Source organism: Pan paniscus, chromosome 19 (assembly GCF_029289425.2).
Source record: "Pan paniscus chromosome 19, NHGRI_mPanPan1-v2.0_pri, whole genome shotgun sequence".
Lineage (NCBI taxonomy): Eukaryota > Metazoa > Chordata > Mammalia > Primates > Hominidae > Pan > Pan paniscus.
Genome location: NC_073268.2, coordinates 54,382,698 through 54,405,902, shown reverse-complemented (window position 1 = coordinate 54,405,902; position 23,205 = coordinate 54,382,698). Strand labels below are relative to the sequence as shown.

The 23,205-nt window shown below is 50.6% G+C and overlaps 3 protein-coding genes across 14 annotated transcripts in view; 2 read left to right on the top strand and 1 right to left on the bottom strand.

The window, feature by feature from the left end:
• The first annotated feature begins 8,845 nt into the window (after nt 1-8,845).
• MFAP4 (microfibril associated protein 4) lies at nt 8,846-13,078 on the top strand. 2 transcript variants are annotated; one of them, XM_003807272.6, is made up of 6 exons: nt 8,846-9,378; nt 9,692-9,770; nt 10,065-10,219; nt 11,071-11,167; nt 11,244-11,426; nt 11,816-13,078. In XM_003807272.6, the coding sequence occupies exons 1-6, from the start codon at nt 9,373-9,375 to the stop codon at nt 12,061-12,063; spliced, it is 768 nt and encodes a 255-aa protein (XP_003807320.3). In that variant the 5' UTR covers nt 8,846-9,372; the 3' UTR covers nt 12,064-13,078. The 2 variants fall into 2 exon arrangements, with proteins under 2 accessions (XP_003807320.3, XP_063455299.1); XM_063599229.1 differs by having other exon boundaries at nt 8,919-9,487.
• On the bottom strand, nt 12,986-18,750 carry MAPK7 (mitogen-activated protein kinase 7). 10 transcript variants are annotated; one of them, XM_063599219.1, is made up of 8 exons: nt 18,422-18,577; nt 17,391-17,627; nt 16,576-16,741; nt 16,022-16,039; nt 14,837-15,915; nt 14,057-14,742; nt 13,577-13,710; nt 12,986-13,445 (listed from the first exon to the last, which is right to left on the bottom strand). In XM_063599219.1, exons 2-8 carry the CDS (start codon nt 17,620-17,622, stop codon nt 13,292-13,294), a joined length of 2,469 nt encoding a protein of 822 aa, XP_063455289.1. In that variant the 5' UTR covers nt 17,623-17,627; nt 18,422-18,577; the 3' UTR covers nt 12,986-13,291. The 10 variants fall into 10 exon arrangements, with proteins under 10 accessions (XP_063455289.1, XP_008957606.1, XP_008957610.1 ...); XM_008959358.4 differs by lacking the exon at nt 18,422-18,577 and adding an exon at nt 17,981-18,081; XM_008959362.4 differs by lacking the exon at nt 18,422-18,577 and adding an exon at nt 17,893-18,046.
• Nucleotides 18,526-23,205, top strand: part of B9D1 (B9 domain containing 1) — a 44,474-nt gene continuing 39,794 nt past the window's right edge. Inside the window, exon 1 of one of the 2 annotated variants that reach the window (XM_063599232.1) lies at nt 18,526-18,664. The gene's annotated coding sequence lies outside the window, so the exon portion shown is untranslated. The remainder of the gene's footprint in view (nt 18,665-23,205) is intronic. The other variant, XM_063599234.1, reaches the window with a different exon arrangement.

Genomic DNA, 23,205 nt, shown 5'->3' with positions numbered 1-23,205 from the left:
AATCCCAGCACTTCGGGAGGCCGAGGCGGACGGATCATGAGGTCAGGAGATCGAGACCATCCTGGCTAACACGGTGAAACCCCAAGATGGTGAAACCCCGTCTCTACTAAAAATACAAAAAATTAGCTGGGCATGGTGGCAGGTGCCTGTAGTCCTGGCTACTCAGGAGGCTGAGGCAGGAGAATGGTGTGAACCCGGGAGGCAGAGCTTGCAGTGAGCCGAGACTGTGCCAGTACACTTCCAGCCTGGGCGACAGAGCAAGACTCTGTCTCAAAAAAAAAAGGAGTGACCAAATCCTAATCAGGATAACTCCCAAAAATTCATGGCAAAACACATTATAAATTTCTGAAAACTAAAAACTAAGAAAATAATATATAAAGCACCTAGGCAAAAATGCTTTATTTACAGGGGGAAAGCAATTTAAATGACAACAAACATCTCTTGAAAAACCATGGAGGCCTAAAAGATGTATCACAATATTTCTCAGGAAAAAAAAAAAAAAATCTCCAGCCCCACGTGATTTCCCTGAAGAATTCTACCAAACTTTTACAAAAGAATTAACACAGGGCCAGGCTCAGTGGCTCATGCCGATAATCCCAGCACTTTGGGAGGCCAAGGACGGAGGACTGCTTGAGCCCAGGAGGGTGAGGCTGCAGGAAGCCATGATCACACCACTGCACTCCAGTCTGGGCGACAGAGTAAGATCCTATTTCAAAAAAAACAAACAAAAAAAAGAATTAAAACTAGTTATATACAATATCTTCCAGAAAACAGAAGGAAAGAGAAGGAAATACTTCCCAATTCATTACAAAGCTATTATGACCCTGTATCAAAACCAAAGATGGTACTTAAAAAAAATTCAGACTAATATTCGTCATGAATAGGTGCAAAAATTCTTAACAAAATATTACCAAATAGAATTCAGCAATATAAAAATAATTCTACACTATGACCAAGTGTAATTTATTCTAGAAATGAGAGATTGGTTTGATATTTGAAAATCAATCAATATAACCCACCAAGTGAATAGGCTAAAGAAGAAAACCCATATGATTATATCAATCAATGTGGAAAAAGTATTTGAAAAAATTCAACACCCCATGAATGATAAATTGTCAGAAAAGTAGGAATACAGGGGAAATTTCTCAACTTGATAAAGAGCATCTACAAAAAACCTACAGGTAACATTATTCCTAACAGTGAAAGACTGAATGCTTGCTTTCTTTTTTTTTGAGACAGCGTTTGACTCTGTCACCGTGGCTGGAGTGTAGTGGTGCAATCACAGCTCACTGCAGCCTCAATCTCCTGGGCTCAAGTGATCCTCCCACCTCAGCCTCCCAAAGTGTTGGGATTACAGGCGTGAGCCACCGCACCTGGCCTTGGATGCTTTTTTGCTAAAATCAGGAACGAGGCAATGATATCTGCTCTCATCATTCTTATTCAACACAGGATTAGAAATTCTAGCCAGTGCAGTAAGACCAGAAAAGGAGATAACAGATATACAAATAGGAAAGGATGAAATAAACTTCCCCTATTTGCAGATGACCTAATTATCTATGTAGAAAATCCTAAGGAATCTACAAAAAGAAGGGGGAAAAAAGAACTTGACTTCTATAAATATTAACTCAAAGTGGATCACCAACTTAAATGTAAAATTATAAAACTAGAAAAAATAGAAGATCTTTGGGACCTAGGACTAGGCAAAAAGTTGCTAGATATAATACCAAAAACACAATCCATTAAAGTTGATTAATTCAACTTAATCAAAATTTAAAATGTTGGCTCTATAAAAGACTGGCCCTGTTAAGAGGATAAAAAGACAAGCCACAGAATGGGTAAAAATATTTGCAAACCATATAGCTGACAATGCACTAGTATCTAGAATACATAAAGGTCTCTCAAAACTCCAGCAGTAAAAAAGCAAATTGTCCAATTAGAACATGGGTTGGGGGAGCGGGTGCAGTGGCTCATGCCTGTAATCCCAGCACGTTGGGAGGCTGAGGCCAGAGGATCGCTTGAGTCCAGGAGTTAGAGACCAGCCTGGGCAACATGGCAAAACCACGTCTCTAAAAAATATACAAAAATTAGACAAGCATGGTGGCACATGCCTGTAGTCCCAGCTACTTGGGAAGCTGAGGTGGGAGGATGGCCTGAACCTAGGAGGTTGAGGCTGCAGTGAGCTGAGATTGCATCACTACACCCAGCCTGGGTGACAGAGCAAGCCCTTGTCTCAAAAATAAAAGAACATAGGCAAAAGACATGAACAGATTTTTCACTGAAAAAGATATACAGATGGCAAACAAGCACATGAAAAGATGTTCAACATCGTTTGCTATTAAATAATTCAAATTAAAATCACAAGACATCATTACATACATATAAGACTAAAAGTAAAAAATAACGACAATACTAAATGCTGGCAAAGATATGGAACAGCAATCATTCATTGCTGGTAGGAATATAAAATGGTACAGATACTTCAGAAGATAGTTTGGCAGTTTTTCACAAAACTAAACATAGTCTTACCATATGATCCAGCAATCATGCTCCTTGGTATTTACCCAAGTGAGTTGAAAATGTATGTCCACACAAAACCTGTACACAGATGTTTATAGCAGCTTTATTCATAATCACCCAAACTTGGAAGCAACCAACATGTCCTTTATTAAGTGAATGGATAAATAAACTGTGGTACATCCAGACAATTGCGTATTATTCAGTGTTGAAAAGAAGTAAGCTAACACACCGGGAGAAGACATGCAGGAAACTTAAATGCATATTGCTAAGTGAAAGAAGCCAATCTGAAAAGGCTACAAATTATTATATGATTACAGCTATATGACATTCTGGAAAAGATAAAATTATGGAGACACTAAAAAGTTCAGTAGTTGCCAGGGGGTTAGGGGGAGGAAGAGATGGTTGGCAGAGCACAGAGGATTTTTAGGGAAATATATAATACAGGATCAATTTAAGAGATTCAATATCCAACTAATAAAATTATCACAAACAGAACAGAGAAAATGGAGGAAAGAAATAGCTAAAGAAGTAATAGAAAAGAATTTTCTCAGAACTGAAGGAAACAAACCTCCACTCGCTGGCCAGCACAATGAAAGAGAAAAGACTCAACCCCAGGACTCATCAAACACAGGGCTAGGGACTGCTGTTTCTCCATAAACGGCCTCCAAGTACCCCTCTTATCCCAATTATACACATGCATTTGTTTATTTAAACACAAAAAGACCTCTAATCTGTATGCTTTCTCCCCAGTTATGTAGCATCTACACATCAAAGTAAAATCAGGAACCTAAGTTACATTATCTCATTATACCCTAATCCCAAAGGCCCTTGGGATCAAGTTCAAATGTTTTAGCCTACATTCAACACCCTCCCCATCTCTAATCTGCCTCTTCTCTCTGCCACATCCTGAGCTCCATCAACTGATCTTGTCCCAAACTATAAAAAGGTGGGGAGAGACACTAAATCCCTCCTAAAACCTTCCCCCATGTTACAGAAATAAGACAGAGTGTTCCCCACCACAAAATGTCTGTGTCTGCCCTTGGACACAGAGTTTGCCATTACCATCTCCACACTACGGCCTTCTGGACTACGGCCTTCTGGACATGCCCTGTTCCAAACTTTGGCCCCACTCCTGCTACCTTCCTGCTTCATTTTTCATAGTACTTATCATTTCACTTTACTTTTCTTTCTCTTCTGTAGCTCCAGGAGGGCTGGAGATTCTGTCTTGTGCACGGTTGCCTATAAAGGGTTAAAGAGTGCCTGGTGCTTCGAAGATGCTTGTTATGGGATGAATCGTGTACCCCAACATTCACACTGAAGCTGTACCATGCAGTACCTTGGAATGCGACTATATTTGGAGATACAGCCTTTAAAGAGGTAGTTAAGGTAAAATGAGGTTACGAGGATGGGCCTGATTCCAATCTGACCTCATATTCCACAGCACCCACTCGGAACACCACATCTGTGTCCTGCCAAATGATGACTGTGCAAGCCCCTGCCCCCTCTCCTCTCCAACTCGGGTAGCCCCAGGCTTCACCCGTCTTCCAAACAGTCGTTCTCACTTTGCTGCAGCAGTGGCCTCTGGGAAAGGGCCCTTGGGTTTGGGCAGCTCAGCCTGTCAACCCAAGTCTGTCCTTCTGGCACACAGCTCCTCTTTCTTGGAGCCCCTTTGCTTGGCCTGGGTTGGGGGGACCCACCATCTCTTCTCCCTAGGTGCTCTCTGCTTTGATGAGTTTCCTTCAAAAACTCTCCTCAGGCTTCTCTAGCTCCGGATACAGGAGGGTGGATAAAGGAGCAGTCTAGCTGCCTGCCAGCAAGACACACAGGGAGGTGTCTGCACCTGCAGAGAGAATAGGGGTCTTGTCCTTAGCTGTTGTCCAAAACAACAGAAAATGCTCCACTCCACAGGCTGCTGTGCTTTTAGAGGAAACCAAAGTAAGACCTTGAGTCAGTCAGGGTCCTCTCAGGAAACAAAGGGTGAACTCAGCTGTTTGGGTTTTTTTTTTTTAATTCAGAGAATTTAATGAAGGGACTATTTACTTGGGTGTGAACATTAAGAAAACCAACATGGGGCATTGAGGCATCCTGGGGCTAGCAAGGATGACAGCCCTCATCATCCCAGCCTAAGGGGCAAGGGGAGGAAACAGGGTTACTGGAGACAGTGAGGGAGGTTATGGCAGGAGATGTCATCAGGAGGTGGGGGGGAGGGGCGGGGGGGACAGCGGGCACAGCTACGGCCAAAACTGCAGTGCTCATCAGGACAGGAGCCGGGAGAAATACTTCAACCTCTCTCTTCTCCCATCTCCTGCTGGTGTCTCCCATTAGTCAAACCCAGCTGGAAGCCAGGGGCCATGGAAACCCAGCGATGTCCTCCCTACAGGGCAGCCCCCACACCGGGCACAGAGGAGGATGTGGGTGGATCAGGGAACGCAGAGAACAACCAGCACAGGCCTAACCCAGGGGCGGAAGCCATACCAACTTGAGCAAATGTCCTACCAAAATGACGTCGAGGAAGCACAGGGCGTCATCCGTTTTTACTGAGCCATCTGGGTTTGACAATATTACAGCATACATTACAATGACTATTACAGAGGGTATTTAGTGGAGACTTTTATGTACACCTGCAGCCACTTCTCCTCCTAGTCTCACACTCGTTTTCTGTATTATAATCAGGGATGCCTCTCTCCCTGAATCAGTCCAGTTTCCATCAAGTAACACTCAGGTTAGGACAATTTGAGTAGCATTTAATAAAAGGACTATTTGCTGAGGTGTAAGCAGGAGATGGCCCCCTATCTCTGGGCTGGTAACACCAGGGCTGTCAACACCCCTAGACCTTAAGCGGGCAGAGGAGGAAGGAGTCAACCACAGTGAGTCAGGAGGCTGTATGGAGATGGCTACCTGGCAGGACTTGAGACTGTTGGCTGAGAAACAAAACCAGCGTGTGGGAACTCTACAAGGAGGGGAATGAATATTCCTACTTCATTCTCCTTCCCGCTGAATCCTGATAAGCTCCTCATTGGCTGGACCCAATCAGAAACCAGAGGGTGAGGCTGGCCTTCCGGGGCCCAGGGCAGTAGGGAGAAAGGTGGGGAGGCAAATGAAAGGTGTCCAACTGCACTCCCCTTGCCAAGGGATGCATAAAATTACCCAAGCAAGGCCAATGGGATGGACCCTCCTCACTCCTGGAATCTGGCAGACAGACAAAGCCATAGCCATGTGCATTGAGCAGCATCAACCCAACATTGTCCCACCACAGGACCCCCACTGAGGGCCTGCTTTCCAGAGCCCAGGGCAGCCTCAGCTCCCACCCACCCCTAGTCTAGACTCCCAGCAAAGCCTCCCAACAAAGTCAGAGTTAGTGTCTGTTGTTGGCAATGACAGAATCTAGACACAAACATCTTCATGCATGTGAGTTGGGGGTCTCTTTCAAAAACATCAGCAGGCAGAGCAAACTGATCACTGGGAGGGCTGAGAACCAAGCTCAGGGCTTTGCAGCCTAAGCCTAAGCCAGTGTCACTCAGCACTGTGCTTGCCAAGCCACCACCAACCACCCAGAGAAACTAGGACCCAGACAGCACTGGGGTCACCATCGCCCCAGGAATGGATTCTTCCTGCTTCTGCTTCTCAAATCACTTTCTCCCAAAATGAAGCCCAGGACCGTGCATTTTATCAGCTAAACCAAGGCCATGTGCCTTCAATCAAACTGCAAGGAACCCTGGAAATGTGAACACCCAGCATTCTAGTTAGGAGAGGAACACCCCAAATGTGGGAAGAGGTTTCCCATGCTGGGCAGCCAACAAGTAATGTCCCCCAGCTGTATCTGTAGCCTCTTCAACATGTCAGAGTATTTCCTCCAGACAACACCTTAGAAGGATTACCGACTCTGGGTATGTTATTACCAAATTTCTTTACCACAAAAGTTAAACTAATTTCCAGCCACATCCAGTGAATACAGTGCCTGCTTTGCTGCACCCACACACATTATTGAATTTTTTAAGTAAAAACTAATTGGCAAAATGTAATTGATACCTCGTATCTTAATTCTCTCTTTTCTAGGGGGAGAAGGAGTTTCTATGTTTGCTCATTAGTGGTATTCTCCAAAAGTCTTCAATACTTGACTTTGGACCATTTTAGTATTTGTTTTGATGACTGATTTTTTTTCATTATTTTCCCTTTTATAGACTTGTGTTAAAATTAGCTGGCATTTGCTGAAAGAAGAGATCAGGATTAGATTCAGCTGTGTGTAACAGAAAAAAAAACAACAGACACTTAAAATACATAGAAGTTTCTTTCTCTCCTGCATAAAAAAGGCCTAGAGGAGGGCAGTCCAGGGCTGTTTTTGTACTGACTCCACAAAGTCGTGAGAGGCTTTGCCAGTTCCTCCTCTGCCATTCCCTGATGAGGCCTCATCTTCCTCATCCCCACTGTCCAAGGTGGCAGCTAGAGCTCCAGCCATCACATCCAGCAGGACGGAGGGCAGGATGAAGAGGGACAAGCCACCTACCTTTACAACATACCTGTTGGCATCTTGTTGGCCAAAATTCAGATGTGTGACCTCATCTAGCTACAAGGGAGGCTGGACAATGAGCCCAGATAAAAATCAGGATCTTACTACTGAGGACTAAGGGAAGAACGAGTATTGAGAGCCAGCCAACTGTCTCTTCCACAGGCAAGCATACAAGCTGTGTTGAAGACAACCCATTCATATGAGAATCATGATGTTTATGATGACGATGACGATAGCTAATATTTACTAAATAGCTGCCATTTGTAGGCACTGTTTTAGGAACTTGATATGTATTACTTAATCCTTACCACACCCCTATGAAGTAGATACTATGACTATCCTCATTTTACAGAGGAGGAAACCAAGGCACAGAGAGACTAGGTAATTTTTGCAAGGTCACCCAGCTAACAGGCAACAGAACCTAGATTTGAACTGAGGTAGCCTGACACAAGACACAACTATGAATAGAGGCAATCACAGAACCAAGTCAAGGAGGCCAACTGGGGCTTTGCCAAGGGGCTTATCTATTGACTCAGGAGTGGAGAGATGGGACCTAAGCCAGAGCTGCCTCATCACTTTGCCTTTGAATATTTCATCTGTTCATCCATTCAACACAAATGTCCTTTTGTAATACACCTTACATTTGCAATTCACTGTCCAAAACCTGTGCTTGCCACTCCTTGTGGGGCAGATACTGTATCCTCAGCAGCCAGCATAGCCTATAGCACACAGCGCTCAAAAGATATCTGTGAGCCAGGTGTGCTGGCCCTGTAGTCCCAGCTTCTTGGGAGACTAAGGTGGGAAGAACATTTGAGGCCAGTTCAAGACCAGCCTGGGCAACATAGGGAGACCCCCCCCAATCTCTACAAAAAAATTAAAAAATTAGCTGGGTGTGGTGGCACACCTGTAGTCCTAGCTCCTTAGGAGGCTGAGGTGGGAGGATCACTTGAGCCCAGGAGCTTGAGGCTGCAGTGAGCTATGATTGCACTTGGGCAACAGGGCAAGGCCCTGACTCTAGTATCTTATCTATATATAGATATAAATACGTGACTGTGCATGTACATATCAAGCCTACTCTGTGCCAGGCTCTGTGATGGGCACTGAGCATGCAGAAATGAGACACAGACCCTGCTCACTGGCCCTTATGGCCAACAAAAGGAGGCAGATGAGCGGGCACCACAAGGAGCAGCACAAAAGAGTGGGGACCTCCATGGTGAAAAGTCTGGAGTGGCTGCACTGTAGTTTATGAGTCACAGCAATAAGGGACAAGGTCCTCAAGGTAGGCCAGAGACAGACTTGAAATTCCTTTCATGTCCAAGGTGAAAAACCTAGCCTCAGCCCTGAGGCAATAGGGAGCCATGAGGCTTAAGCAGGGTGACATAATCTGAGAGGCCATCTAGAACAACTCTCCTGGTAGTGTGCCAAGGATAGGAGGAGAGAGCCCAGAAGTAGGGAGATTCAGATGAAGTAAAGTCTGGGAGGTGTGGGAGCCAAAGTGAAGGGTTTGGAAGAAGAAAGGAGGGGTGGAGTGAGGAGAAACAAAAGAGGTCCCATACTCATTGCATGTGAGCCAGATGGGCCAGGGAACTGTGGGAGGGGAAAAGAGTGGGCCTGAGGTGGCCAGAGTGAGGGGGGGCTGGGGAGGGGGACTGGAGAGGGGCCCTGGCCTGAGCTGGGGCAGACAGAGCAGTTGGACGCCAACAGCCTTGTGCTCATGGCTCAGAAATGTCCCAGGCCTGCCAAGAAACTGCTGCCTCTGTCCCCCCACCAGCCCCAGCCAGGCTCCCACATCAGGAGCTCTGAAACTGTCCCCTCAGCCTTCTGCTCCCCCAGAGCAGGCCTCCCATCCCCAGAAGCCAGGCATATGACACCCCCACTCTCCCTCAGCCCTCCCCCTCAATGGCTGATGAAACACAGGCCAGGGAAGGAGGGGAAAGAATAAACAGACATCTGCAGGGGGGCCCATCAGGAAGTAGGGGGCAGGCTAAGGCGGGCTGGGGCTGCCTGGGGGTGCCAGGGGGCCCACAGGTCTAGCAGGGTGGGTGGCAGATGGCGGATAGCGGACGGAGTGGGATCCAGGGAACAGCTGGAGCCAGCAGGGAGTTAACGTCTGCAGTACTTTGCCCGACAGGACTAATGAGACACAGGTGGTCCCCTGGCTCCAGCCCCACCTCCCAGCCCCCTGATAGTGTAAACTGATGCTGGTTGTCTGGGGTGGGGAGAGGGGGGTTCTGCAGCTACGGGAAGGGGGGCGGGGCTGGGGCGGCTGGCGGGGGCCCAGCGCATAACTCTGGGCGGTTGCAGTCTGGGGCCGCAGACACCCAGCCACTCTGAGCAGAACTGACAGCATGAAGGTACGGGGCCCAGGGTTGGGGGACTCATAGCATGGGGGAACTGAGCCCACTCCAGAGGCCCCTGGCCACAGAGGGCACTATGAAGGCACAAGGAGTTCTCTTGAAACTCGTAAGCTATGAGGGTACACAGCGTCCCAGAGAGTGGGGTTACTTGGCGGGCGGGGTGGGGGGGGGCAGGGAAGAGGGGCCAAACGGCAGGAGAGGGATTCAGGCAAGGGCAGTATGTGCATGCATGGTGGGGGCAAATGCAAAGAGAACAGGGGATCTCTGGAGCTGGGAAGGGGCTGTGCTGACCCTGTCTGCCCATCGCCAGGCACTCCTGGCCCTGCCGCTGCTGCTGCTTCTCTCCACGCCCCCGTGTGCCCCCCAGGTCTCCGGGATCCGAGGAGATGGTAAGCAGCCCCACACTCACAGACGCGGCCTGGCCCACAGGTTGGGCAAGAAGAGGCTGGACTGTCAGAACAGACTGTCAGGGCCGAGCCCCAGCTCTGCAGGACTCAGGTTCCTCCTTTACAAAATGGGGCAGATGGATGACATAAGCATTGCTCATCTCCCTTGAAGAAATCTTCCATGACTCCTTGTGTCAAAGTCCCCAGCCCCAGGGACTGAGGCAAACCTTGGGGTGCTGAGGTGTCAGTGATGCCATAGTCCCACTCTCCTCACTGTCCCCATGTCCCTACCCCCAGCTCTGGAGAGGTTTTGCCTTCAGCAACCCCTGGACTGTGACGACATCTATGCCCAGGGCTACCAGTCAGACGGCGTGTACCTCATCTACCCCTCGGGCCCCAGTGTGCCTGTGCCCGTCTTCTGTGACATGACCACCGAGGGCGGGAAGTGGACGGTGAGTGGGAGGAGGGAACAGAGGCCAGAGCTGGTTCTAATCCCAGCCCTGTGACCCTGGGCTTCACATATGCGAACCTCAGTTTCTTCATCTTTAAAATGGGGATAATGATACCCACAGCACAGCTTCTGAGCAGCTGCCAACGCTTAATTCTAAGTGCCTGAGGTAGGTGTGTGTTTGTTTTGAGGCGGAGCCTCACTCTGTCATCCAGGCTTGAGTGCAGTGGCTCCATCTCAGCTCACTGCTGGAACCTCCACCTCCCAGGTTCAAAAGATTCTCCTGCCTCAGGCTCCCAAGTAGCTGGGATTACAGGCATGTGCCACCATGCCCAGCTAATTTTTTTATTTTTAGTAGAGATGAGGTTTCACCATGTTGGCCAAGCTGGCCTTGAACTCCTGACCTCAGGTGATCCGCCCGCCTCAGCCTCCCAAAGTGCTGAGATAACAGGCGTGAGCCACCGCGCCCAGCTGAGGTAGGTTAATGCACATAAGCCTCACAATAATCCTGGGAAGTAGTGAGGAACTAAAGCCCAGAGAGGTGAAGTAACTTGCCCAGATCCCACAGCTAGGCACTCGAACTCTAGAACGCCTCCCTCTTAGCCTCTTTCCTGCCTCTATACGAAACTAGGTATGAAGAGCCCAGGTGGGTGCTGGCAACTGCTCCACAGGGGGCCTGGTGCCAATGTGGACGTTGTTTTAGCAACCCCACTCCCACCACCCTCCCCACCCCCAACTCAGTCCTTTAACAAACTGGCCACAGCATCACAGGGTCCATGCTTGAGGTGGGCAGGGCAGGACCAGAACCTTGCCCATTGGACCCTTGATGATCCAGTCTCATCTTCTCTGCTGCAGGTTTTCCAGAAGAGATTCAATGGCTCAGTGAGTTTCTTCCGCGGCTGGAATGACTACAAGCTGGGCTTCGGCCGTGCTGATGGAGAGTACTGGCTGGGTAAGGCAGGGACCAGGTGGGCTGAGGGGCTGCCCCAGGGCCAGGTCCTTGTTGACCAGCTGCCCCTCCTCCCCAGGGCTGCAGAACATGCACCTCCTGACACTGAAGCAGAAGTATGAGCTGCGAGTGGACTTGGAGGACTTTGAGAACAACACGGCCTATGCCAAGTACGCTGACTTCTCCATCTCCCCGAACGCGGTCAGCGCAGAGGAGGATGGCTACACCCTCTTTGTGGCAGGCTTTGAGGATGGCGGGGCAGGTATAACCCGCTGTTAGCTTTGGGAGGGGCTGTGAGGGGAAAGAAGGCAGGGCTGGCCCTGCCCAGTCAGCCCCAACCTCCTTCAGGCCCCTCCTTCAACCCTTCTGGATCTGGAAGGGCCACAGCTGGCTCCAAACCAGCTCAAACCAGCTTGGGCCTCAGCCCTGGGAAGCAGCCATCCTGGCCCTGCTCCAGGCAACTCTGTGGTGGAGCAGCTGTTTCTCTTCATTGCAGAAGCACATCAACCCAACATCTGGCTCAGGGAGGGTGCCCCCATCCCGCCAGGCTGCCACGTGATATCTCTCACAGTCGTCATTGTCACCCTCTCCCGGCCAGCTCGGGGCTCAGTTCCCTGCCTCAGCAGCCCCAACCCTTCTCTCCTCTGCCAGGTGACTCCCTGTCCTACCACAGTGGCCAGAAGTTCTCTACCTTCGACCGGGACCAGGACCTCTTTGTGCAGAACTGCGCAGCTCTCTCCTCAGGAGCCTTCTGGTTCCGCAGCTGCCACTTTGCCAACCTCAATGGCTTCTACCTAGGTGGCTCCCACCTCTCTTATGCCAATGGCATCAACTGGGCCCAGTGGAAGGGCTTCTACTACTCCCTCAAACGCACTGAGATGAAAATCCGCCGGGCCTGAGGGGCTGGCCCCCTCAGGCACCTTTCCTCCCCTGGACACCCATGGTCTCCATGAGTGCTCCCTCTGCTGCCCCTGATGCATGCTTCTGCTGATTCCCGAGCACCAACTCCTTACTAGGGGGCCTTGTGGCTCTCAGCCATGCCTCATCCCTGTCACACACCCAGGGCATCCATTCCTAAGCCAGACCCGGCTCCCCTACACCTGAAGTTACACTGCCAGCAGTTCCCCAGGCCTCTTCCGAGAGGCACATGGTTCTAGCCTGGACCTGGCTGGGCTCCATGAGAATGAGTTGCCTCCACCCTGTCCCAACAGCTGACAGCCAGGAGCCACTCTCCCAGCTGCAGGCCTTTGTGGTCCATCTTGTCCTGCTTCCTCACTGTGGACCCCTGTCTGGGCCACCCTAGTGTGCTAAGCTGAGCAGTGCAGTGTGAACAGGGCCCATGGTGTATTCTAGGCCACAGCCCAGCACTCCTCTGGCTGCTCTCAAACCATGTCCCATCTTCAGCATCCCTCCCACCAACTTACTCCCCCGTGGTGAGTACCGTGGAACCCCAGCCCACCTCACTATCATACTCAGCTTCCCCGATGGCCCATCCCAGCCCCTGAAGCTCTATGCCAAGAACACAGCTACCGCACACCACCCTGAAACAGCCACAGCCAAGGTAGGCATGCATATGAGGTCTTCCCCCTACCCTCTGGGTGTTGAGAGGTTTAGCCACATGAGGGAGCAGAGGACAATCTCTGCAGGGCTGGGAGTGGGTAGGGACTGAAGGTCTCAATAAACCTTCAGAACCTGAATGAACTGGCTTCATACACACAAACATATTTGCTTATCCCCCAAATGTAGGCACCTGGCTCCTCCTTGCTCCCCTGCTGATGGTGTCCTACCCCGAACTCCAAAAATTACACCTGGAGTCAGGTGCAGAAGGGAACCTTGTATTTCACAGGCCTCATTTTGATGGCAAAAAGACAGTGTAATAATAACATAATAATAATAAAAATATAATACTGAAAAGGATTGTTCAGGGGGAGTTGGGGTCTCCCGATCCTGCCATGGCTCGGTGGTGGCTCAGGTGGCTGCTTAAGGCTGAAAGGTGGGTCTGAGATGAACCTGCAGAATAATCCAAGCCGAGCCTCACCTGCTGGGTCCAGGGCTAAAGCCTTTGAGAATGCTCCCATGGATCCTGGAACTAGGTCTACTGTGGCAGCAAGGCACAGGCTGTGGGCCTCAGGGGTCCTGGAGGTCAGGCAGGTCAGCCAGCAGCATTGGGGAGTCCATCTGGATCTCACGCTGCAGGGACTCAATATCGGCAGGGTTCATGCCATGGCCTTCGAGCCAGTCAGCAAGCAGGGAGGCTGAGAGAGAGGCTGAATCTGCCTGGCTGCAGGGGAAGGAAAGGGAGGGGTGCTATTAGCCTAGGCTGGACCCTCACCCATCCCACAGGTGCATGTCTCCTGCACCAGGAACCTCTCCCCACAGTCCCAGTCTAGGAGCTCAGTCCAGCCACCTTACCCATCCTGTGGCCCATCAGCCACGCCCATGTCGAAAGACTGGTTTAAGAATTCCTCCAGGTCAAAGCCAACACCGTAGCCAGCCCCACTGCCCTTTGGTGTGCCTGAGAACACAGGGGGCAGGGGGTCCTCCACCTGCAGGGAATGACAGGTTACAATGCAGACAGACTGAGGTCTGTAGGCCACCCTGTCCCAATGCTGCTGACTACTCCGCCTGGATATCTGGGAGTGCTAACACCAGTCTCGGCAGTCAGTGAGTGCTGGCTGGCCCCATCTCTGGGCTAGGCACTTTGCAGGCCATATTTAACTTGTCTCCTAACAACCTCTTCATTGCCATTATGCTCCTTCTGTGAGCAAGGGGACACGTTCAGAGATAAAGCCCCATCTGCTGCTCAGTTTTTGTGGAACACTGACCACTTCCTGAACCCATTTTCCTTTGGCCCAGACCCAGGTGTCCCCATGGCCTGGGCCTCCCTCTCACCTGTGACTTAGATAGCTGTTGGGTCACAAGGTTGACATCAGGTGACTCTGACATGGAAGACTGAGGGGCTCCCCCGGCGTCTGGGGGTGGCAGGCCAGGTGGGAAGTAAGGCAAAATCCCTGGGGTGCTGGAGCCAGGCAGCCCAGGGGGTGGCACAAGTGACTGGGCAGCCAGGAGGCTGGTGGAGGTGGCAATCTGGGGTGGCACGGGGACAGGGATGGGCCCAGGAGGGCCAGTGGGGTGGGGTGCAGGGCCAGGGGGTGGGCAGGCAGGCTGGGGTACAGGGCCAGAGGTAGAGCCCGCAGGTTGTGGTTGCGGGCCAGTGGGCTGGGCTACAGGGCCAGGAAGAGGACTGGTAGGTTGGACTGGGGTTGGGGTTGGCATTGGCGCTGGGGCAGGGGCCGGCACAGAGGTGGGGGCTGGGGCTGCGGGCCGGGCCATTCGAGTCCAGCGTTCCAACAGGCTTCTGTCATTGTCACTGAGCACTAGTCCAGCCAAGGGGTCAGTGGAGGGGCCCCCAGAGGCCCCAGCCCCCCGTTCCTTTCGCTCCCGCTCCTGCCGCCGTTTCTCCCGCTCCTTGGCTCGTTCTTGCCGCCTCCGCCGCTTCTCCTCCCGCTCCCGCTGGCGCTCCTGGGCTGTCACCGGCTTCCGAGGCTCAGGAGCCTCCAGGGGTGCACTGGGGCCATCTGCGGGGAAGTTGGGCAGGGGAGAAGGTAAAAGCCTGAAGCCTTGTCCAAGTCCAAGTCTCCCCTCTGCCCACCCGACCTGCCCACAAGGCACCTCTGAGCCGGCTCCTCAAAGACTTGAGCAGGGCAGCTTTAAGGGCAGCCTTAGTATTGTCTGAGATGGCACCCTCTTTCTTTGGTGGGGCAGGCTCACTGACTGGTGGAGGTGGCTGCAGGGTCAGATCAATGGTGTCAGGTGCAGGGCCGGGGCACGGTGGCGGGGCTGGTGGTGGAGACTCCATGGCACAGTCCCCACTGGGAGCCCAGGGACTGGGCATTTCAACATCTGGACAGCCAGGCTCACTAGCCACAGGCTGTAGAGAAGGCTGGAAGCGGATCTGTTGGCGGATGCCCTCACGCCTTGCATGGAAGTCCTCAATTTCAGCCACAATGGCCTCCTTAATGCGCTCCCGAGTGAGGGCTTCGCGGTCAAAGGCAAAGTCAAAGGGCGGGGCACAGTCAGGCTCATCATCAGGATCATGGTACTTGGCCAGGAAAGGGTGGCGAAGGGCAGCAGCTGCTGAGATGCGGGCGCTGGGCTCAAAACGCAGCATGCGACCCAGCAGTGATAGGGCCTGGCGGTCGGCACCTGGGTACACTGTCTCCCAGGGCACAGGCTGGCGTGGTGGCAAGCTCTGGATATAGGCCCGCACCCTCTCAGCCCCCACAGCCTGAATCACGGCTGGTGATGGGGTACCCAGCACCATCATGATGAGCTGTAGCTGGTGTACGTAGTTTTTGCCTGGGAAGAGCTGGCGCCGGGCCAGCATCTCACCAAAGATGCAGCCCACAGACCAGAGGTCAATAGCCTGTGTATACTCATGCAAAGAGAGCATGAGCTCGGGCGCACGGTACCAGCGCGTGGCCACATACTCAGTCATGAAGTACTGATGTTCAGCGGGCGAGGTGCACAGGCCACGAGCCATACCAAAGTCACCAATCTTGAGCTCACAGTTCTCATTCACCAATAGATTGGAGGGCTTGAGGTCACGGTGGATGACCTGAGCCGAGTGCATGTACTTCAGGCCCCGCAGCAGTTGGTACAGGAAGTAGCGCACGTGTTCCAGTGTGAGGGGCTGTGAGGAGTGGATGATCTGGTGCAGGTCGCTTTCCATCAGGTCCAGGACCACGTAGCTGGAAGGGGAAGGAAGGAGAGAAGCATGGGTTGGCCTGATCACACTCCAGGGACAAGCCCCATCCTCACCACACCCTTCCGATTCCAGACAGGTAACAGCCTTACCCTGGGACCCCGTAGGGGCTGACGGCATGGTATGGAAGAAGAGCATCACGTTTTAGATTCTCTACGACTTTTCCATGAACTTGGTTAAATCACTTTTGTCTCCAGACCTAGTTTCCCCATCAGATAAAAGATGGGGTTGGACTACACCAGGGCTGGCCAATAGGTTTCCTTTTGGGGCTATCTCCATTGTTTGGTAGTGGCAGCTTGAAGAACTATGATGAAAATTGACCAGGCTTGTCCACTGTCTGTAGGAAAGTGTTCTGTGATTGATTAGTGAAGTCTGCTATGGGAATAGGAGGATGTGGTCATAGTAGGAATGTCCTACATTTGACATCCCATATACTAAGATTCTATAAAACTGTAAAATCATCTGTACACTTCTTGAGGAATAACAGTTGTCCCTGGCAAAACTCTAAAGAACTGGTCCTAGAACTGCGGGAATTTTCCCAGCCTGCTTCAGATTAGATTCAGCTGCCTTTCCAGAACTTCGGCAACATGGTTGCAGCCTTCAGAAAAGTCCCAAGTCTGGCTCCCTCTCCCATCCCGCTTCTTACACAGATTTGAATTCGCCATAGGGCACGGTGGGCCTCAGGATGTCCTTGATGGCGATGATGTTGTCGTGTTTAAAGTGCTTGAGGATCTTCAGCTCCCTGAGGGTCCGCTTGGCATTGGTCACCACATCGAAAGCATTAGGGATCTTCTTGATGGCCACCTGCTGGCCTGAGGAGCAGGGAACAGGGACATACCAGAGGATACCTTGGAGAAACTGCAGAGTCGACTCAGCCCCTATCAACACCTCCCTTCTAGGATGCAAATGACAACAGCTACCAAGTATTGGGTACCTACTATGTGCCAAGCCCTGTGCTAAGCATGTTACCTACATTATTAAATGTTACCTTCACAACTCCCCTACGGGGCAGGTCCCAATAGGTCAACGTTAAAGAGAAGGAAATATGGCTTAGTAACTTGTTGGAGGTTGCACGGATGCCCAGTGGTGTAGTTCTGCCTCTTATGCCTACACCCTCTCCATCTCAGACCTCACCCATCCCACCACCAGTTCCTTATGCCAGTGTCTGGCTCCAGAACACATTTCTCTCTTAGACACGAAGGACTGGCTCTCCATTCTGGTCTAACTGGGACTATGATTTTCCTAAGGAGGAAGTAGGCAGGCAGGATGGCAAAACCACCAGGCCGGAGTTTCAGAGAACCGAGCCTCCCCGGAGCCTGGCAGGCAGAAGGCCCTGGTCAGTGTGTGTTGACTGGAGCCAGAACTCGCACCCCGCTTTCCTTCCCGGCTGTCTGGGACAGGCCGGTTTCCCACTCCCTGCGACGCTGCCACATCTGGGAGGCGACGGCTCAGGAAGCTCACCGGTGAGGCGGCGGCGGGCGGAGGACACCACTCCATAGGCCCCGTTGCCTATGGTCTCGATGATCTCGTACTCGTCGCCCACGTCAAAGGTCACATCGAAGGAGCGGGCTTTAAGCAGGGCCAGGTTCTTGGCCGCTACAGAGGCAGCGGTGTGGGCGGGTTCGGCCTTCACGGGCCCGGGGGGCTCCGCAGAGCCGTCCTCGCCGTCTTCCTCCTTCAGAGGCTCGGCCATGGTGTCTGTGTGGAGACTCGGGTGAGGAGAGGACCACCTACCGTGGGCCTCAGTGTCCCCTCTGCGGGCTGGGGAGCAGGACCAGGGAACTTCCCAGTTTCCTAAACCGACAAGGGCAGAAGCGCGCGGCTGGTTCGTGGCAGACTCGCTACCCCAGGGGTCCGGGCCCAGAGCCGGGGGCCCGCCAGGGTCGGGGGAGGGGTAGGCGAGGCGCGGGCCCGGAAGAAAGGGAGGGGCGGGGCACCTGGGTTTCCTCAGGGCCGCACTCACCCCCGCGCCTCCTCAAGGCTTTCAGAGGTACCGAGGCTCGCCGGCCTCCCGTCCCCACCGCGGGGGTCTCCGAGGGTGGCTCACTTACTTGTTCAAAGGCCGCAGCCACCACCTCAGCGTCTTGAGCTGCCCTGTCCGTCCCCCTCCGCCCCGCCTCCCAAGGCCACGCTCCCTCCAGCTCCTGGCCAATCGCTGAGCTACTGCTGCGGAGGGTCCTGCCCCTTCTACCTACTGCGTCCAATCCTAGCCCACCGGCCGAGAAAGCCACGCCTGGCGCGCGCCGCTGTCCAGCTCGCCGGCGGGAGCCGCCCAAAGGGTGCCCGGCACTTCGCAGGGGTGTGCTCCCCGCCCTGCACCGCCTTCAAACGCATGCGCACTGGCAGTCGGGCGCCCAGTGAATGGAAGGCAACGCCCCTGCACGTAGCGCGCGCGTCCCCATGAAGCTCTCAACCTCATCCGGCCAATCACAGCTAGTCCCGTGAGCTCGGGGAACTGCCCGGCCTGAGATGCCCAGGACTGGGACTGTTACCTTGGCTCCTGGCTCCCGAAGTCCCCTTCCGCCCAGGGAATTGTGTCCGCCATTTTCTTGGTCCCAGGAGCTCTGGGAATGTGTCATCCCCGGTAGAGGGTGCCCGTCACGGCCAACCACAGAGCTCCCGGTCCTCCGGGATTCTAGAGCGTCCGGCCGAACCCTCCACTGACTTCCGGTGGCTGAGCCTCTCCGCAGCTTCCGGCCAAGTTGGACTGCCCCTCGCAGTTTCCTGGCTTCCAGGTATCTTCCCTCCGCTCGTTTGTCTGTCCCGCGATTCCCGTGCTTTGGGCTGCAGCGGAGTTAACCGAGGCGGCCGCCCAACCTCTGCCCCTCTGCGGAGCCCGCAGGTGGGCGGAGCCCTCGCTGCAACCGAGCTGTCCCGACCCACCCCAAAATCCGATAGTTGATTCGTTCATTTATGTAGCAAATGTTTATGGAGCACCGCCCCTCTAAGGCTCAGTGCCGGGAGGCGAAGGTGGACATGGTGGATACTGTGAGCTGGAAGGAAAGGTTTTCTAAAGGGAGCTCGAGGTAGGGCCGAAAAGAAGTGAAGAATTTTGGTTTCACTCCTAGGCGGCTTCTAGAAAAAAGCAATACGTATGCATATTCGTACCTACCTCCCCTTTCGTGTACAAAATGTAGCATATTATGCTCTTTTCCTGAAGATCACTCCATATCAATAACTGGAGGGGTCCCTCACTTTTAAACAACTTTTAATAACATACCATAAAACTCATCCTTTTATAGTATACAATTCAGTGTTTTTTGGTATATTCACAGTTGAGCAGCCATCATCACTACCTAATTTTAGGTAGAGTGGTTTATGGAACATTTTCATCGCCCCTAAAAGAAACCTATGTGAACCAAGTATCTGAGACAAGTCTCAAGTCAATTTAGAAAGTTTATTTTGCCAATGTTAAGGACATGGTGGTGACAGCCTCAGGAGGTCCTACAACATGTGCCCAAGATGGTCGGGGCACAGTCAGCCTTTATACATTTCAGGAAGACATAATACATAAGTCAATACATGCAAGATTGACATTGATTTGATGTGCTTATTGGCCATTTGTCTCCTTTGGGGAAATGTCTGTTCAATGTCTATTCTGGAAGGGCGGGACAACTCAAAGGGGAGGGGCTTCCAAGTCACAGGTGGATTTAAACATATCCTGATTGGCAGTTGGTTACAAGAGTTATTATCTATAGAAAGGAATATCTGGGTTATGATAAGGGGTTGTGGAGACCTAGGGTTTTTTGGTTTTTTATTTTATTTTATATTATTTTATTTTATTTTATTTTATTTTATTTGAAGAGTGAGTCTCACTCTGTTGCCCAGGCTGGAGTGCAGTGGTGCGATCTCGGCTCACTGCAACCTCCCCCTCCTGGTCTCCTGCCTCAGCCTCCCGAATAGCTGGGATCACAGGCATGAGCCATCAAGCCCGGCTTTTTTTTTTTTTTTTTTTTGTATTTTAGTAGAGATGGGGTTTCACCGTGTTGGCCTGGCTGGTCTCGAACTCCTGACCTCAAGTCATCCACGCCCCCCCGCCCCTGGCCTCCCAAAGTGCTGGGATTACAGGCGTGAGCCACTGCACCTGGCCAGGAGACCTAGGTTTTATTATGCAGTTGAAGCCTCCCAGTAGCAGGCTATAGAGAGAATAGACAAATATTTCTTATCAGACTTAAGGTCAGTGTTGATGTTAATGTTGGAGGGGTATAATAAGGCATGTCCAACTCTCACCTCCCATCGTGGCCTGAACCAGTCTTTCAGGTTAAATTTTAGGGTGTGCTGGCCAAGGAGGGAGTCCATTCAGATGGTTGCAAAGGGCCTTCTAATTTTATTTTTGGTTTATACCCATTAACGGTCACTCCTCATTCCTCTTTCACCTGAGCCCTTGCAACCACTGAACTACTTTCTGTCTCTATGGACTTGCATATTGTGGATACTCTATACTAATGGAATCACACACTGTGTAGTCTTTTGTGTTTGGCTTATTTCACTTAGCATAAAGTTCATGTTGTCATATTAGCACTAATTTTTATGGCCAAATATATTGCATTGTTTAGATATACCATATTTTGTTTATCCATCAGTTTATGAACATTTGGGTTGTTTCAACTTTTTGGCTATTATGAATAATGCTTCTGAGAACATTTGTTTACAAGTTTTTTTGTGGACATGTTTTCATTTCTCTTGGGAGTGGGATTGCTGGGTCACATGGTAAACTATTAACTTCTTGAGAAAGTGCCAAGCTGTTTTCTCCAGCAGTTGCACCATTTTACAAATTCACCAGCAATATTTAAGAGTTCCGATTTCTCCACATCCTCACCAACACCTCTTTTCTTTTTCTGATACTGAGTCTCACTCTATCGCCCAGGTTGGAGTGCACTGGCACGATCTCGGCTCACTGCAACATCTGCACCCCAGGTTCAAGCAATTCTTCTCCCTCAGCTTCCCGAGTAGTTGGGATTACAGGTCCCCACCACCATGTCCAGCTAATTTTTATATTTTTATTAGAGATGGGGTTTCACCATGTTGGTCAGGCTGGTTTCGAACTCCTGACCTCAAGTGATCCACCTGCCTCAGCCTCCCAAAGTGCTGGGATTACAGGCATGAGCCACAGTACCCAGCCTTATTATTATTATTATTATTTTTTAATTATAGCCATCCTAGTGGGTGTGAAGTGATACGTCATTGTAGTTTTGATTTGCATTTCCCTAATGACTAAGGATGTTTTCACGGTTTATTGGCCATTTGTCTCCTTTGGGGAAATGTCTGTTCAATATCTATTCAAATCCTTTGACCTTTTTTTTTTTTTCTTTTCAAGACAGGGTTTCATTCCAGCCCAGGCTAGAGTGCAGTGGTAGGATCTCAGCTCACTGCAGCCTCCGCCTCCCAAGCTCAAGTGATTCTCCTGCCTCAGCCTCTCAAGTAGCTAGGACTACAGGCGCACATCATTGCACTCAGCTAATTTTTGTATTTTTAGCAGAGACAGGGTCTCACTGTGTTGGCCAGGCTAGTCTTGAACTCCTGAGCTCAAGTGATCTGCCCACGTCAGCCTCCCAAAGTGCTGGGATTACAGGCATGAGCCACCGCATCAGCCCTCTGTCCATTTTTAATTGGATTATTTGCCTTTTTATTGTTGAGCTGTCAGAGTTCTTTATATATTCTAAATAAAAGTCCCTTATCAGATGATTTACAGATACAGATATTACCTTATTAGATGATTTACAGATATTTACTTCCCATGATTTACAGATACTTCCTTCCATTTCTCAGGTCGTCTTTTCACTTTCTTGATAACATCCTCTGTTCCACAAAAGTTTTTAATTTTGATGAAGTCCAGTTATCTGTTTTGTCTTTTGTCACTTGTGCTATTGTCATATCTAAAAAAAAAGCACTCATTTTTACAGCTGCATGATATTCCTTTACGAATATAACCTATTTAACCAAGACCCCCTAGATAGACATTTAGATGAGTTCAGTTTTTTCACTATTGCAAACAATGCTGCAATAAATTTTCTTGAACACATCATTTTGCACACAGCAAGTGTATATGCAAGAAGAATACCAGAAGTGGGAGTGTCAAGTTAAAGAGTATTGTTCTTACAATTTTAGTAGCTAATGTCAAATTTCTATCCTTAGAGATTATACTGATTTAGACACCCACCAGTGGTATGAGAGAATGACTCACACGGTGCTTTTTAAAAGCTTGGAATTATTTGCCCGTCAAAAATGGGGAGATTTGCCATAAGAATCCTGATTTTTGCTTTCTTTTGGGAAATCAGATCAGCATTTCTACGTAGCCATCGAACTGTGATGCCGCCATTGAAAGAACATGTGCTCTCTAATTCACCACAGTCCCTGCCACTCCCTGACAGCCTCCCCAGCACAGGCCGAGGGTCAGATGCTACTTATCATTGTGCTTTCACAACTGTTTTCTACATCTTATTAAAAGCAGGAAAACAAAAGAGGCTGAGATGACATGTGTTTCAGGAAAAGAAAGACCAAGTATATCTTTTTGTGGGAACAAAGACAATCTCATGTGTTATATACAGATACTCCACTCACTTGGCTCACGTTTCCTGCATGGCCACAGTGGGCATTTGAGTTCAAGATTTCTGGTTTAGGTTACCAAAAGCCTCTGAACTAATCTAAATGTCTACCTAGGATTTTTGAGTAGACAAATGCCCTTCAGAGCTGCCTTCCTGAAAGGTATTTCTGGCAGACATCATGGAGGGTGTACTTGAAGGCAGAGCATGCCTTGATTAAAAGACAGACGTGGGATTGGGTGCGGTGACTCACGCCTGTAATCCCAGCACTCTAGGAGGCTGAGGCTGGGGGATCACCTGAGGTCAAGAGTTTGAGACCAGCCTGGCCAACATGATGAAACCCTGTCTCTACTAAAAATACAAAAATTAGGCTGGGCGCAGTGTCTCAATCCCGGCACTTTGGGAGTCCGCGGCAGGTGGATCACCTGAGGTCAGGGGTTTGAGACCAGCCTGACCAACATGGTGAAACCCTGTCTCTGCTAAAAATACAAAATACAAAAATTAGCTGGGCATGTTGGCAGGCGCCTATAATCCCAGCTACTCGGGAGGCTGAGGCAGGAGAATTGCTTGAACCCGGGAGGTGGAGGTTGCAGTAAGCCAAGATGGTGCCACTGCACTCCAGCCTGGGTGACACAGTGAGACTCTGTCTCAAAAAAAAAAAAAGTAAAAAAAGAGGTATGTAAAGGGGTAAATGCAGGACATGTGATGGTGTCCATTTCTAGCAATGGAGATGT

Coding starts and splice junctions, on each gene's coding strand:
- MFAP4 (XM_063599229.1), top strand. CDS start 9,410: ATGGGGGAACTGAGCCCACTCCAGAGGCCCCTGGCCACAGAGGGCACT. Junction 9,771..10,064: donor CTCCGGGATCCGAGGAGATG/GTAAGCAGCCCC, acceptor CCCTACCCCCAG/CTCTGGAGAGGTTTTGCCTT. Junction 11,427..11,815: donor CTTTGAGGATGGCGGGGCAG/GTATAACCCGCT, acceptor CTCCTCTGCCAG/GTGACTCCCTGTCCTACCAC.
- MAPK7 (XM_063599219.1), bottom strand. CDS start 17,622: ATGGCCGAGCCTCTGAAGGAGGAAGACGGCGAGGACGGCTCTGCGGAG. Junction 13,711..14,056: donor AACAGCTATCTAAGTCACAG/GTGAGAGGGAGG, acceptor CATTCCCTGCAG/GTGGAGGACCCCCTGCCCCC. Junction 13,446..13,576: donor GCTGATGGGCCACAGGATGG/GTAAGGTGGCTG, acceptor CTTCCCCTGCAG/CCAGGCAGATTCAGCCTCTC.